The sequence below is a fragment of the Bubalus bubalis genome, chromosome 5 (assembly GCF_019923935.1).
Source record: "Bubalus bubalis isolate 160015118507 breed Murrah chromosome 5, NDDB_SH_1, whole genome shotgun sequence".
Lineage (NCBI taxonomy): Eukaryota > Metazoa > Chordata > Mammalia > Artiodactyla > Bovidae > Bubalus > Bubalus bubalis.
This window is the reverse complement of record NC_059161.1, coordinates 53,109-68,498: the sequence shown is the minus strand read 5'-3', so window position 1 is coordinate 68,498 and position 15,390 is coordinate 53,109. Positions and strand designations below refer to the sequence as shown.

The following is a 15,390-nucleotide window of genomic DNA, read 5'->3' as shown; positions in this document are numbered from 1 at the left end:
CCTTCCTCGGTCCTATGTCCTGGACACCCGTCGTCCTTCCTCGGTCCTATGTCCTGGACACCCGTCCTCCTTCCTCGGTCCTATGTCCTGGACACCCGTCCTCCTTCCTCGGTCCTATGTCCTGGACACCCGTCCTCCTTCCTCGGTCCTATGTCCTGGACACCCGTCCTCCTTCCTCGGTCCTATGTCCTGGACACCCGTCCTCCTTCCTCGGTCCTATGTCCTGGACACCCGTCCTCCTTCCTCGGTCCTATGTCCTGGACACCCCAGGTCCTGGGGTGACCACTCAGTGGGGGGTGCTGTCATCACAGGTGGGGCGACCCCAAGGAAGGAAGGTGGAGGCGGGAACCCTGTCACCAGGAGACTTCGAGCCCAGGGGGCTTTTCAAAGCTCTTCTGGGCCAGCGGCGCCACCGTCCTTTGGGTGTATTAGGCAGAGTTTCGCTTCAGGAGGACCTATGTCTAGTCCCCTCAGCCCCAAGACAATAAGCTCATGGGCCCCAGGCCTGCCCAGGCTTCAAGGATAGGGCAGCAGCCAGGCCACCAAGGTCCGAGGGGAACAGTCAGCGTTCTCTTTCTGTAACCTGTGTTTTGCATTGGCCTGTAGGTGACTTACAATGTTGTAGAGTGTGTTGTTTGTTTCAGGTGGACAGCAGCATGATTCCCTCATGCATAGCGTGTACACGTTGCTTTTTGGGTTCCCTTCCCGTATAGTTTATTATGCAGTGTTGAGTAGGGGTCCTCGTCCTATAGTGGGTTCTTGTTGATCATTTTACAAAGAGTCATGTGTGTGTGTTCATCCTACCTGCTCATTTCCTCCACCCACCTCACTTCCCTCTCGGTAACCATAAGGCACTGTGCTATGTTGTCAGGCCACTTCTGTTTGGTAAAGAAGTTCATTTGGATCCGTTTTTAGAATCCAGCCCTAAGTGATGCCATAGGATGCTTATCTTTCTTTGTCTCACGTCACTTAGTGTGATCATCTCTACTCCCTTCCTTGTTGCGGGACATGGCGTGATGTCATCCTTTATGACTAATATTGCTCTGCATGTGTGTTCCCCATCTTTTTACCCATTCATCTGTCCTTACCCACTTAGGCTTCTTCTGTGTCTTGGCTCTTGTACGTGGTGCTGCCATGAACATTGGGGTGCACCTGTCATTAAAATTATGGTTTTCCCTGGATCTGTGCCCAGGAATGGGATTGCTGGGCCCTATAGTACTTCTCCCCAGACAGCCATTTTGCTTTTTTGCATTTCTTTTCCATGGGGATGGTCTTGATCCCTGTCTCCTGTACAATGTCACGAACCTCATTCCATAGTTCATCAGGCACTCTATCAGATCTAGTCCCTTAAATCTATTTCTCAGTTCCACTGTATAATCATAAGGGATTTGATTTAGGTCATACCTGAATGGTCTAGTGGTTTCCCCTACTTTCTTCAATTTAAGTCTGAATTTGGCAATAAGGAGTTCATGATCTGAGCCACAGTCAGCTCCTGGTCTTGTTTTTGTTGACTGTATACAGCTTCTTCATCTTTGGCTGCAAAGAATATAATCAACCTGATTTCAGTGTTGACCATCTGGTGAAGTCCATGTGTAGAGTCTTCTCTTGTGTTGTTGGAAGAGGGTATTTGGTATGACCAGTGTGTTCTCTTGGCAAAACTCTAATAGCATTTGCCCTGCTTCATTCCGTACTCCAAGGCCAAATTTGCCTGTTACTGCAGGTGTTTCTTGACTTCTACTTTTGCATTCCAGATAGGAAAAGAAGTATGTCAAGGCTGTATATTGTCACCCTGCTTATTTAACGTATATGCAGAGTACATCATGAGAAAAGCTGGGCTGGAAGAAGCACAAGCTGGAATCAAGATTGCTGGGAGAAATATCAATAACCTCAGATACGAAGATGACACCACCCTTATGGCAGAAAGTGAAGAGGAGCTAAAAAGCCTCTTGGTGAAAGTGAAAGTGGAGAGTGAAAAAATTGGCTTAAAGCTCAACATTCAGAAAATGAAGATCATGGCATCCGGTCCCATCACTTCATGGGAAATAGATGGGGAAACAGTGGAAACAGCGTCAGACTTTATTTTTTGGGGCTCCAAAATCACTGCAGATGGTGACTGCAGCCATGAAATTAAGAGACGCTTACTCCTTGGAAGAAAAGTTATGACCTACATAGATAGCATATTGAAAAGCAGAGACATTACTTTGCCAACAAAGGTCCGTCTAGTCAAGGCTATGGTTTTTCCCAGAGAAGGTGATGGCACCCCACTCCAGTACTCTTCCCTGGAAAATCCCATGGAGTTCCAGTGGTCATGTATGGATGTAAGAGTTGGACTGTGAAGAAAGCTGAGTGCCGAAGAATTGATGCTTTTGAACTGTGGTGTTGGAGAAGACTCCTGAGAGTCCCTTGGACTGCAAGGAGGTCCAACCAGTCCATTCTAAAGGAGATCAGCCCTGGGTGTTCTTTGGAAGGAATGATGCTAAAGCTGAAACTCCAGTGCTTTGGCCACCTCATGGGAAGAGTTGACTCATTGGAAAAGACTGATGCTGGGAGGGATTGGAGGCAGGAGGAAAAGGGGATGACAGAGGATGAGATGGCTGGGTGGCATCACCGACTCGATGGACGTGAGTCTGAGTGAACTCCGGGAGTTGGTGATGGACAGGGAGGCCTGGCATGCTTCGATTCATGGGGTCGCAGAGTCAGACATGACTGAACGACTGAACTGAACTGAACTGATGGTACTTCTCTGCTAAGTTTTAAACGAACCTTTGTCCTAATCTCCTTTGTAGATTTGCTGACTTTCATTCCCACCCACAGCTAGGAGGGTTCTTTTCCCTCCATTCCCTCTCCAACATTTATTGTCATAGATTTTCTAGGCTGACTGTTCTGATGTGTTTGAGGTGATGCCACTTTTGATTCACAGTTCTCTAATACTTCATATGCTATCTTTTCATGTGCTTCTTGGCCATCTCTGTGTCTTCTGTGGAGAAAGGTCGGTTTAAATCTTGTGCCCCTATTTGACTGGGTTGTTTCTTTGATATCAAAGTGCATAAGCTGTGTATATTTTGGAGAGAAATTCCTTGTGGGTGTTTATTTGCACAGATTAGTTCCATTATGAGGTTTGTCTTTTTGTCGTGTTTATGGTTTCCTCTACTGTGCTAGCATTTTAAAGGGGAGTTCAGTTGAGTTCAGTTGCTCAGTTGTGTCTGACTCTTTGTGACCCCATGGACTGCAGCACGCCAGGCCTCCCTGTCCATCACCAACTCCTGAAGTTTACTCAAACTCATGTTCATTGAGTCAGTGATGCCATCCAACCAACTCATCCTCTGTTGTCCCCTTCTCCTCCTGCCTTCCATCTTTCCTAGCATCAGGGTCTTTTCAAATAAGTCAGTTCTTTGCATCAGGTATCCAAAGTATTGGAATTTCAGCTTCAACATCAGTCCTTCCAATGAATATTCAGGACTGATTTCCTTTAGGATGGACTGGTTGGATCTCCTTGCAGTCCAAGGAACTCTCAAGAGTCTTCTCCAACACCACAGTTCAAAAGCATCAATTCTTTGGCGCTCAGCTTTCTTCACAGTCCAACTCTCACATCCATACATGACCACTGGAAAAACCATGACCTTGACTAGATGGACCTTTGTTGGCAAAGTAATGTCTCTGCTTTAATGTCTAGGTTGGTCATAACTTTCCTTCCAAGGAGTAAGCGTTCTTTAATTTCATGGCTGCAGTCATCATCTGCAGTGATTTTGGAGCCCTCAAAAAATAAATCAGCCACGGTTTCCACTGTTTCTCCATCTATTTGCCATGAAGTGATGGAACCAGATGCCATAATCTTAGTTTTCTGAATGTTGAGCTTTAAGCCAAAATTTTCACTCTCCTTTCAATTTCATCAAGAGGCTCTTTAGTTCCTCTTTACTTTTTGCCATAGGGTGGTGTCATCTGCATATCTGAGGTTATTGATATTTCTCCCAGCAATCTTGATTCCAGCTTGTGCTTCATCCAGCCCAGCGTTTCTCATGATGTACTCTGCATATACGTTAAATAAGCAGGGTGACAATATACAGCCTTGATGTACTCCTTTTCCTATTTGGAACCAGTCTGTTGTACCATGTCCAGTTCTAAATGTTGCTTACTGACCTGCATACAGATTTCTGAAGAGGCAGGTCAGGTGGTCTGGTATTCCCATCTCTTTTAGAATTTTCCACGGTTTATTGTAATGAACACAGTCAAAGGCTTTGGCATAGTCAATAAAGCAGAAATAGATGTTTTTCTGGAATTCTCTTGCTTTTTCGATGATCCAACAGATGTTGGCAATTTGATCTCTGGTTCCTCTGCCTTTTCTAAAACCAGCTTGAACGTCTGGAAGTTCCTGGTTCACACACTGCTGAAGCCTGGCTTGGAGTGTTTTGAGCATCACTTTGCTAAGCATGTGAGATCAGTGCAATTTTGTGGTAGGCTGAGCATTCTTTGGCGTTGCCTTTCTTTGGGATTGGAATGAAAACTGACCGTTTCCAGTCCTGTGGTCACTGCTGAGTTTTCCACATTTGCTGGCATATTGAGTGCAGCAGTTTCACAGCATCATCTTTCAGGATTTGAAATAGCTCAGCTGGAGTGCCATCACCTCCACTAGCTTTGTTCATAGTGATGCTTCCTAAGGACCACTTGAATTCACATTCCAGGAAGTCTGGCTCCTGGTGAGTAATCACACCGTCATGATTTTCTGGGTCATGAAGATCTTTTTTGTACAGTTCTTCTGTGTATTATTGCTAGCTCTTCTTAATATCTTCTGCTTCTGTTAGGTCCATACCATTTCTGTCCTTTATTGTGCCCATCTTTGCATGAAATGTTCCCTTGGTATCTCTAATTTTCTTCAAGAGATCTCTAGTCTTTCCTGTTCTATTGCTTTCCTCTATTTCTTTGCACTGATCACTGAGCGAGCCTTTCTTATCTCTCCTTGCTGTTCTTTGGAACTCTGCATTCAAATGGGTGTATCGTTCCTTTTCTCCTTTGCTTTTTGCTTCTCTTCTTTTCACAGCTATTTGTAAGGCCTCCTCAGACAACCATTTTGCTTTTTTGCATTTTTTGCATTTTATTGGTGATGAGGTCCCATTTATTTATTTTTGTTTTATTTTTCATGATTCTAAGAGGTGGGTCAAACGAAAACTTGCTGCATTTTATGTCAAAGTGTGTTCTGCTTTTTCCCTTAAGAGTTCCATATTTTCTGTCCTTTGATTTAGGTCCTTAATCTATTTGGAGTTTATTTTTCTGTATGCTGTTAGGCAGTATTCTAATTTCATTCTCATGACCATTTCTTAAAAAACCTGCACACTGTTCTTCATGGTGGCTGCTACTAACCTACCTTTTCACTAACAGTGTGGGAGGGCTCCCTTCTTTCCACACCTTCTCCAGCGTTTATTGTTTGTCAGCTTTTGGACAATGGTCGTTGTGAACCATGTGAGGAAATACCTTATTGTAGTTTTGATTTGCGTGTCTGTAATATTTAGTGATGTGGACCTCTTTTCATGTGATTCTTTTAAAGGGTGTGAGTTAAACTTACTTCTTGAAATTGGCCACTTGAATGCCTGCCTTGTTTTGAATGTTTTTTCAGTGACACCTAGGATGTTTCTTGAAGGCAGGTGTCTTTGACCCTTGTGCATTAAATGCCCCGCAGCGCTGCTTTTCACGGTGTTGGTAAATTAAAAGGCCACGAGGGGGCAGCACGTCTCCATGTCCTGCCTTTCCCACACTCCCCCCCCACCCCCCCCCCCCCCCGTAATCTCCTTGTTATTTTATGTTGGGATATTGTTGATTTCTGATGTGTTTGTTTCAGTTGTGTAGATACATGATTCAGTTATGCATAGATGTTTATCTATTCTCTTTGGGTTCATTTTCACGTATAGGTGATTATTACAGTGTGTTCATCAACTTTCCTATGCTATTCACTAGTTACTTTTTGATCATCTGATATATATTTCTGTGTATATGTTAATTCCAAACACCTAATTTCCCTCACTTGTTTCTGAAGGTTGGGGGCTCTGCAGAGGGCAGCAGGCACCCCAGGTCCACCTTGGGGGGACACTGCCTGCCACCTGCTTCTGGCTCCCTCAGCCCCAGTACGCTCAGCCTTGGTGTCCAAGCCATTCAGACTCCAGGGATGGGACACCAGCCCAGGTCACTGTGGCCTGAAGGGAATAGAACCAGCATTTCTTGTTCCATATTTTTCTGTTTTTGCCCTATGATTTGAACTGGAGTATATAGGTGAATCACAATCTTGTGGGGCTTTTTTTCCTTTTCAGTCTAATGCAACTTAATTTTCTTGGTGACCGGAAGTTTCTTTTCTAAATCTGTTAGGCTGTGTTTCTTTGTGAAAGAACTTCATTTGTATCTATTTTTAGGTTACACCTAGAGGTAATATCACATGATGCGTGTCTCTCTCTGTCTCCGTTACTTCACTTGGAATGATCGTCTCCACTTTATTTCCTGTGGTCGGAACTTGGCATTATTTCCTACTTCCTTATTGTTGAGAAACATTGCATTGTGTACATGTACCCGGTCTTCTGTTTCTATTCATCTGTAATTTCTACATTTAGCTTGCTCCCCAGACTTGACTATTGTACCTTGTTGGGCCAAGATTGCATAGGTTCCCGTGTCGTTTAAATTTTTAAAAAATTAAAAAAAGTGTTGTCCTTCACATTACCAAGTGTGTGACAAAATGGTTCTGCAGTGCCCCCAAACTGTGGTCAGATTAATGACGCTGAAGGGGCTCTGCCATCCACCTCTACAAAGACTGAATCACGGCCACTGAAGCTGCTGAGCTTCAACACCCCTGAAAGGAGTTCAGGGTGGAAATAGAAATGGGGCACTCTGCGCTCAAACAAAACAAAACAAAACAAAACAAAACAAAACAAAACTGCAGAAGAAGCCTTCAGATAGTTGGACAGTAACTAAACTTCATTCTGTCTCGTTCCTCTTCTACATAAATTTAAAAAGTGGGTGCTTATCATTACAAACTGTGTTCTTTGCATTTGCAGGTATATCAAAATATATGCAAGTATATCCTTTTCATAAATATTGCTGCACTACCTCAGTATGCAGAATACATTTTTCACCAAATATGTCAAAGGATCCTAACATCTGTATGTAGACTTCTGTATGTAGATTTATCTTATTCTTTTGAATTGCTTTATAATTTTCCAGTGTATGGCTGAAACATAAATTAACCATAACCCTGCTGAAGCTGAAGCTCCAATACTTTGGCTACCTAATATGAAGAACCAACTCATTGGAAAAGACCCTGATGCTGGGACAGATTGAAAGCAGGAGGAAAAGGGAACAACAGACGATGAGATGGTTGGATGGCATCACTGACTCGATAGACATGAATCTGAACAAACTCAAGGAGATGGTGAAGGACAGGGAAGCCTGGCATGCTGCAGTCCATGGGGTCACAAAGAGTCAGACATGACTGAGCAACTGAACAACTGTTGACAGATCTGTAGGTTGTTTAGTGTTTTGCTGGTATAAGCAGTGTTAAGTGAATCAGTGTCTTTACTTAGAACATAAGAACAGTATTTGTGAGATTTTTTTTTAGAAAGGGACTTAGTATGTCAAAGGATATCCTCATTAAAATTTTTAGAACTATTGAAAATTAAAATCTATAGAGGTTGTATCAATTTACACCCTCAAAAATAGTGTATGGTGTTCTGTTTTGCTGCAGCCTATCTCAGAAGGCCATTAAAGTGATTCACGCCATCGGTATCTTATTCTGATTTAATTCTTTTAACTTGTTGCTTAGACTAACCATATGTCTCTTTGGGATGTAGAAACTACAATCCTACATCTTTTATTGATTTCCTTTTTTGGACAGTTACAATTTTATTCTTGACTTTTTCCTGTGTGTTGAGGGCTCCCTTGTCTAACCTCTTTTTTTCTAGTTGCTATGGCTTAAGTTTGTGATTGAATCAACTAATGCTTTTTTTTTTTTTTCCCCCAATGGATTCAGGACTTTGTGTCACAGCAGACAGATCTTTTTATTTCTGAGATTATAATTATCTACTTTTTTACACTTAAATATTGATCCATCTGGAAACTTATTTTAAAGTAAAGAGTTTAAGAATCAATAATATTGAATGCTTGTTTCAAACAAAAATTGTGCCCCATTTCCGTAATATAGAATTTAATAGAAATATGGCTGCCCAATCAAGGACTGCATTTTCTAATTCCTTTGACTTACGTGTGTGGCCATGTGACCAGTAGTCACTACAAAATGTATGTGGGGGTGATGTGTGTCACCTGTAGGCCAAGACCTTAAGAAGTTCTCTGTCCCATCTGCCATCTGGACGCAGGCAACAGAAGAGGCCATTTGGATTGTGGCACCAGAAGTTGGCAGGAACCTGGGTCCCTGATTTACAGGGGTCAAGACAGCCACTCACTGACCAGGAACACCAACAGCGACTGTTACACGAGTGAGAATTAGACTCGCACTGTGAGGAGCCACTACACGGTTGGGGTTTATTTATTGAAGTGGCCAGTACGGCTTCAGCAATACAGGATCCAGAGAGGAGCTAACGTTCCCTGAGCACCCGTGTCTGAGCACACTTCATTCTGTTCAGTGAGCACTCTGCCCACTGTCACCACTGTCAATGAACAGGAGATGTTAGTTACATAATGTTCGTAAAGGATGGGGAACGGGGTGGTATGTCCGTGGGCGACTTTCACGATTAACTGCACATTAAAGCGAAAATTCTATTCAGTGCACTTGCATCATCTGCACCACTAGACTGGACCTGGAAAAATCTGAACATAAAAAGCAGAGGTATAGCAAACCAGTCCAGGCTTATTTTAATTCATCTCTCAATAATAAGACTTCATTTAAAACAAGGCATCCAGTACAAACTTAAAATAGGTGATATACCAGGATGACAGTAGGAACCAGTTTTGGCTGCTGGAGACAGAATTCACAATTGTGTAGGAAATTTATCAATGACCTATATTAAGCAAAATAGGCTTCATCTGTAAATGTGAATGGATAACCCAAGATTACATCTGGAGGAATACATGAAGGAGGAGGAGATGAGCTAATAAAACATCTAAAGTGACTGAACAACAAATATTTGGCAATTGAGAATGAATTAAAAATATTCAGGCATGATAGTACACAGCTGTTTCTCTTAGCTGCCCAGTATCAGATAGAGTTTGCAAATGCTTGATTCTTTGTGGAACTGCTTTGAAAATCAAGCTGTTGCCCTGCAAAGTTATTGAGCTAGTTTGTAAAACTGTGACTAGTTTCTGAATAGAGTCCTCTACTCTTTTTTGTTGCAATTTTTTCAAAATCAGTGTGAATAATCAAAATGTTCAGTGAAGGGAACACCATAGAAACATAAAGTTTTGAAGACTTTAGCAGAATGGAATTCCTGAAAACACAGTATATAAACAGGAAGTAATTGAATTTGTCACTGCGAAAGTGAGGGGCAAAATGACAAAATCAAGTAAGAGGAGCGCAGTGTGCCTGACTGAGCCTTCATAGCTGTGGTTTGTAATTTCATAACTCGTGAGAACAAGTTTTGAACGAGCTTCCATTTGGGGGTAAATTTACATTCTGTAACGAATAGAATGAAATTGAAAAGCCCTATTATTTTGTGACATCTCTGTTTTGTTTGGCAAAGTATTTCAAGATAATTAGAAGTGGAGACAATACGGTTGAGTTTTGTGTTATAAAATATTTGTCTAAGAACAAGTCTTAATGAAATAAAAATGATATGATGAAAATATTTGGACTAAAATATTTAAACATTTCCATACATAAAAGCATAATTATGTACCTTCACTGAGAATTTTCCTGAGCTTACCAGGAATCTCAACATATGTAGAAAGAGTTAATTTTTTCAACAAAATACGGGCTACAGAGAAGGGTTTTTTGAAAGTGTCAATAAATTTCAATTTATTAATGATAAAATGCAATCTTGGGGAATATTATCATTTTATGACAACTGAAAATAATGAGAACATATTTATAATTAAAGTCACTGAAGGAAAGGGGAGAGACAATGTGGCAGAAAAACATTTGAAGAAATAAAGGCTAAAGTATTTCCAAATATGATGGAAAATATCAGGCCACTGGTCCTAAGTGCTTAAAGATATCTAAGAAGATGGAATAGAAACACACACACACACACACACACACACACACATATAATCTCATCATAGTTAAATTGCTGAAAAGCAGTAATACAAAATATTAAATGAATATAGAGGGGGAAAAGCCATATTCCATAGAGAAGATCAATGTGAAAGTGAAGACTGAATTCAACAGCATTGCGTCAAGACAATGCAATGACATTTTTAAAGTGCTGAAAGAAAAAAAGTCTTCTCAACTTAGAAATCTGTATCTGTTTAAACTATTCTTCAAAAATGAAGAGAAAATAAAGGTATTGTTTAATTCATGGTCAAAGAAGAAATCACAAGGGAAATAGGAGCTTATTTTGGAATGAATGATAATGAACATCTCTCATAAAAAAATTTTTGTGGATACAGTTAACAATAGTAGCTAGAAGGAAATTTATAGCCAATTGGAAAAATGGCAAATTCCGTACAAAACAAACACACCAAAATTGACCCAGGAAGAAAAAAAACATTTTAATGGCCTTCTATTTGTTAAAGAAAGTGAATCTGAAATAAAAGCCCTTCTCAGAAAAACTCCACACCCAAAGACTTCACTAGTGAATTCTACCAAACATTTGATAAGAAATGAAAAAATGATGTCAACCATACAGCATATATTTCAGAAAACAGAAGAGGAAGAATATTTATTGGCTTGTTTCCTGAGGGCAGTATAACCCTGATACCACGACCTGAGAAAGGCATTACAAAAAAAGGAATTGTAGACCAATATGCCTCATGAACACAGGAACAAATATCACTGACAAAATATTAACAAAAATGGCACTATATGAAGATGCCATGACCAAATGTGAATTACTCTAGGAATGCAAGGTTAGTATTAAATGATTCCATATAAGTTCATTTAAAAAAATCATTCAGTGTAAGTTGTCACATTCCACAGACTACAACAGAAAAACAGACATGATAATCTCAGTTGACAGGAATCTGACAAAATTTAATACCCATTCATGTTAAAACATGCCAGAAAACTAGAAGTAGAAAGGGGCTTCCACAATCTGACAGAAGATGGCGATGAAAAGCTTCCAGGCCATCATCATATTTGATGAAACACTGATTCCATTCCGTACGAAGCTGACAGCAGGCAACGGGGCCACTATGCTGCCCTATATTTTCCTGGGCGTTTTAAGCCTGTGCAGTAAGGTAAGAGAAAAAGTTTATGTAGGGAGAAATAAAATGGTCTTTATGTGATCTTGACATACTGCATAGATTAAAAACTACTAAAAAAACTATAAAAATCTACATGAATAAGTGAACCTAAAAAGATTACACATAATAAGGTAGGTATACTGAAACCGATTGTATTCTCATGTACTAGTGAAAAAAAATGAAAAAGGGGTTCAAAGTATTTACAGTGCTAAAAAATGATTATGTTTAGAAAGTAAATCCATGTATATCTATAAGACACTTCTGAAAAACATGGAATAAGAGACAAACCATGTTCACAGATTGGAGGATTTCATATTGCTAATATATCTGTTTTCCCCAAATTGATCTGTAGACTCACCATGACCCAATTATGATCCCAGAAACCTGTTTTTTTTTTTCTTTTTTGGATATAAGGACAAGTGAGTCTAAAATTAGTATCTAAATGCAAAGAACCTATAACAGCCAAAATAATTTGGAAAAGAGGGAAAATGCTGGACAACTTACCTAACCCAATTTCCATAATTAATATAAAGCTTCAGTAATCGATACAGTGTGGTATCCACTTTATTACAGAAAAACAGATAATAGAGCCACACATAAATTGTCACTTGGGTCTCTGACAGAGGTGCCAAGTTAGTCCCTCTGGTGAAAGGACAGTCTTTTCACTGGAGACTGGGACAACTGGATAGCTATAATGGGAAGAAACAGAGCCTCTACCCAACTCCTCACAAACACAGGTCTGTGATTCATCTGTAATATGATATAAAATGTAAATATAAAACTATTAGCTTTGAGAAGAAAATATAGGTGATTTTTTGCAATCTTGGATTAGGCAAAAATTTATCAGAAAACACTAACCATAAAAAAAAGAGATAAATTTGATTCCAAAACTTTAAAAACTTCTGTTCATCAAAATACACCATTAAGAAAATGCATAGAAAAACCCCAGACTAGAAGAATAAATAATAGCCAGTTACACTTTTACACAATAATGCATATGAGAAGTACAATGAAAATAATATTTCATTTTTGAGTATAATACATAAAATATTTGAATTCCATGCATAAATTACTAATGATGAAATAAAAGTACAAATAATTGGAAAGTTATGCTTGATTGTATAGACCATAATACAGATGAAAACACTTAATTTAGTAAAAATAGTTTAATGTGAGACATTAATTATTCTCAGGATATTTTAAATAACATTTTAAAACAGTATTTATAAGCCAAGGAAACATGCCTTTGTTTTTAGTTTATTGACTATTCTTAATAGTGCATTTTCATCAGACTGGATTGGGCCAATCAGGAATTCTATAATTGGTCTTTGATTTGTTAGTGGCTATTCAAAGGCTATGGTTTTTCCAGTAGTCATGTATGGATATGAGAGTTGGACTGTGAAGAAAGCTGAGCACCGAAGAATTGATGCTTTTGAACTGTGGTGTTGGAGAAGACTCTTGAGAGTCCCTTGGACTGCAAGGAGATCCAACAAATCCATTCTGAAGGAGATCAGCCCTGGGATTTCTTTGGAAGGAATGATGCTAAAGCTGAAACTCCAATACTTTGGCCACCTCATGGGAAGAGTTGACTCATTGGAAAAGACTCTGATCCTGGGAGGGATTGGGGGCAGGAGGAGAAGGGGATGACAGAGGATGAGATGGCTGGATGGCATCACTGACTCAATGGACGTGAGTTTGAGTGAACTCCGGGAGTTGGTGATGGACAGAGAGGCCTGGCATGCTGCGATTCATGGGGTCGCAAAGAGTCGGACACGACTGAGGACTGAACAGACAGACCGACCGATTCAAAGTAACTTTCAAAAAAAGGTTAAGAATACTGGGATAAAAATTAGACCATGAGCAGCTCCAAATACCATCACAAGAAACATAATCTTGAAAAATGTCCTGAAGATGTATGCTTTAGCTGCAGACAGGACACACACCCCTATTATTGTTGAAACTGCACTCTGTAACACGGGGTAGCCCAGCAGATACAGGGCCTCGATGGCTTTTCGGTTTACCAAGGGCTCTGAACTGGAAACAAAGGCATAGGAAATGTGAGCAGAAAAGTCAAAAGAAAACCCTATACAAATGACAAGATTAATCATGGATATGGAGTCAAGGTTGACATTCCAGAAGGCCATAAAACCCGTGACGCCCACAATCATAGAAGCAATAGCAAAAGTTACCCACGAAGAACACAGGGGATGAGGAATTAATAATAAGGAAACAATGAACATAGCTGCGGAGGTAACAATCACATTTCGCACAGTGTTCTCTACTATTGCAGAAAACTGATCAAAATATATGAATGCCGAGTTGTACACCATCAGGGGAACCTCACACTTCTCAGCCATGTCTTGGAACTGGAGCAACATCAGCTTCTTACTGGTTGAAGAAGAAATACCCATGGTTTGAACGAAGGCCCGGGAACAAATGATTTCCTGTGATGATGTTATATTAATATCATATGAAAAAAGTGGAAATTCCATTAAAAAAGTGGGAATATTGCTTAGAAACGCTGTCTTATCATTTATATCTTGACGGAGGTTTTCCATATATTTTACATATTCTCGTAACCAAAACTCTGTAAGGTTTTCATCTACATACTCATTGTTTTCAAAATCTGCCAGACATTTTTCCAGTTTTTGCCTAGCATCTTTATCCCAGTAGTCAAGAACCTCAGTAATGATTACCATAACCCTGGGACCATAAGTATAAAAATGTTCTCCTTCTACATTAAAATATGGTGTGATGTAGGAGTCGTCACTTGCCAAATTTCGGAGGTCTAAACCTTCCTGCACTCGGAAACACCCATATAAACTAGTTATGATGTACGAAACATATAGGAGCACTACAAAAATCTTGGACTTGGTGCTTGTGAGAAAAGGACCAAAATAGTCTCTAAAGAACAGATTCATTGGGTGGATGTCAGCTTTATATTCATCTTGGAGAGAATTACCTGGGAGGCAGCAGGACTTTTTTAATGAAGAACATTTTTGGTTAGGCGTTTCTGGCTTCTTCAGCCAGCACAGACAGACTACTTCTCTTTTCCCATCCAGGGCCATACATGCTCCAAAACAGGTGATGCTATAAAAATAACAGAAGAGCAGGGTTGTTACTGTATAGATGCAAAAGTATTGTGCGGACTTGAAAGAGGTCATAATTCCTGTATAGAAGGCCAGGACATTGGTCACGGTGGTGATCGTAATGGACACTGCCACTTTTGAATAGACATCGGACATCCGCTCGCTTATGCTATCCGTGAGGCTGGTCTTCTGCCAGGCAGAAATCATGATAAACATGTCATCAACCCCAACACCTGTTAGAGAAAGAAACAGAGTCTTCATACTTTTTAACATCCATTAAAGATTAACCAGATCAACTCAAACCGTTTTCTTTGCCCGTCTCTCAAGGTCTCACTGATCTTGTGGAGTCTGTGTTTGGATACTGCTTTCTCTGATGCCTTCTCTGGTTGCCTCTGAATCCACAACACAACTTTTCACTCCTTGCTCTGTAATAACTCTGCGATTTGTACACATAGCACAGTACACTCTACTCCTAGTCTTCATTCAGGGTGTTTCAGTGAAGAGTCAGGAAACCTGGCTGACTGGGTATTATTAGCCATGCATCTCTGATTCCATCAGAACATTTGAGAGACCATTTTCTCTTATAAACCATTTTACTTTAAGGCACTAATACTGAGTTAGCATCCTGTTGTTTAAAATATGAGCTGGATTTATCTGTTCTCCAGCTAGCACCTAGCTATCAGAGGATGAAATGGCTGGATGGCATCACTGACTCGATGGACATGAGTCTGAGTGAACTCTGGGAGTCGGTGATGGACAGGGAGGCCTGGCGTGCTGCGGTTCATGGGGTCGCAATGAGTTGGACACGACTGAGCGACTGATCTGATCTGATCTGATCAATGTGGTATGTACACACACACACACACAGAGATATACACACACATGTCATTTTCTGTTAGTCTGGTTCTGACACCCAGATGCTGTCATTCAAGCTTCACTTGCCCAGGTTAAGGCATTATGTCAGTAAAATGCA

At 40.4% G+C, this 15,390-nt stretch overlaps 1 protein-coding gene across 1 annotated transcript; it reads right to left on the bottom strand.

The window, feature by feature from the left end:
• Positions 1-13,056: 13,056 nt before the first annotated feature.
• On the bottom strand, positions 13,057-15,154 carry LOC102412180 (patched domain-containing protein 3-like). Its single transcript, XM_025285228.2, has one exon. The coding sequence runs from the start codon at positions 14,688-14,690 to the stop codon at positions 13,146-13,148; it is 1,545 nt and encodes a 514-aa protein (XP_025141013.2). The 5' UTR covers positions 14,691-15,154; the 3' UTR covers positions 13,057-13,145.
• Between the last annotated feature and the right edge of the window lie 236 nt (positions 15,155-15,390).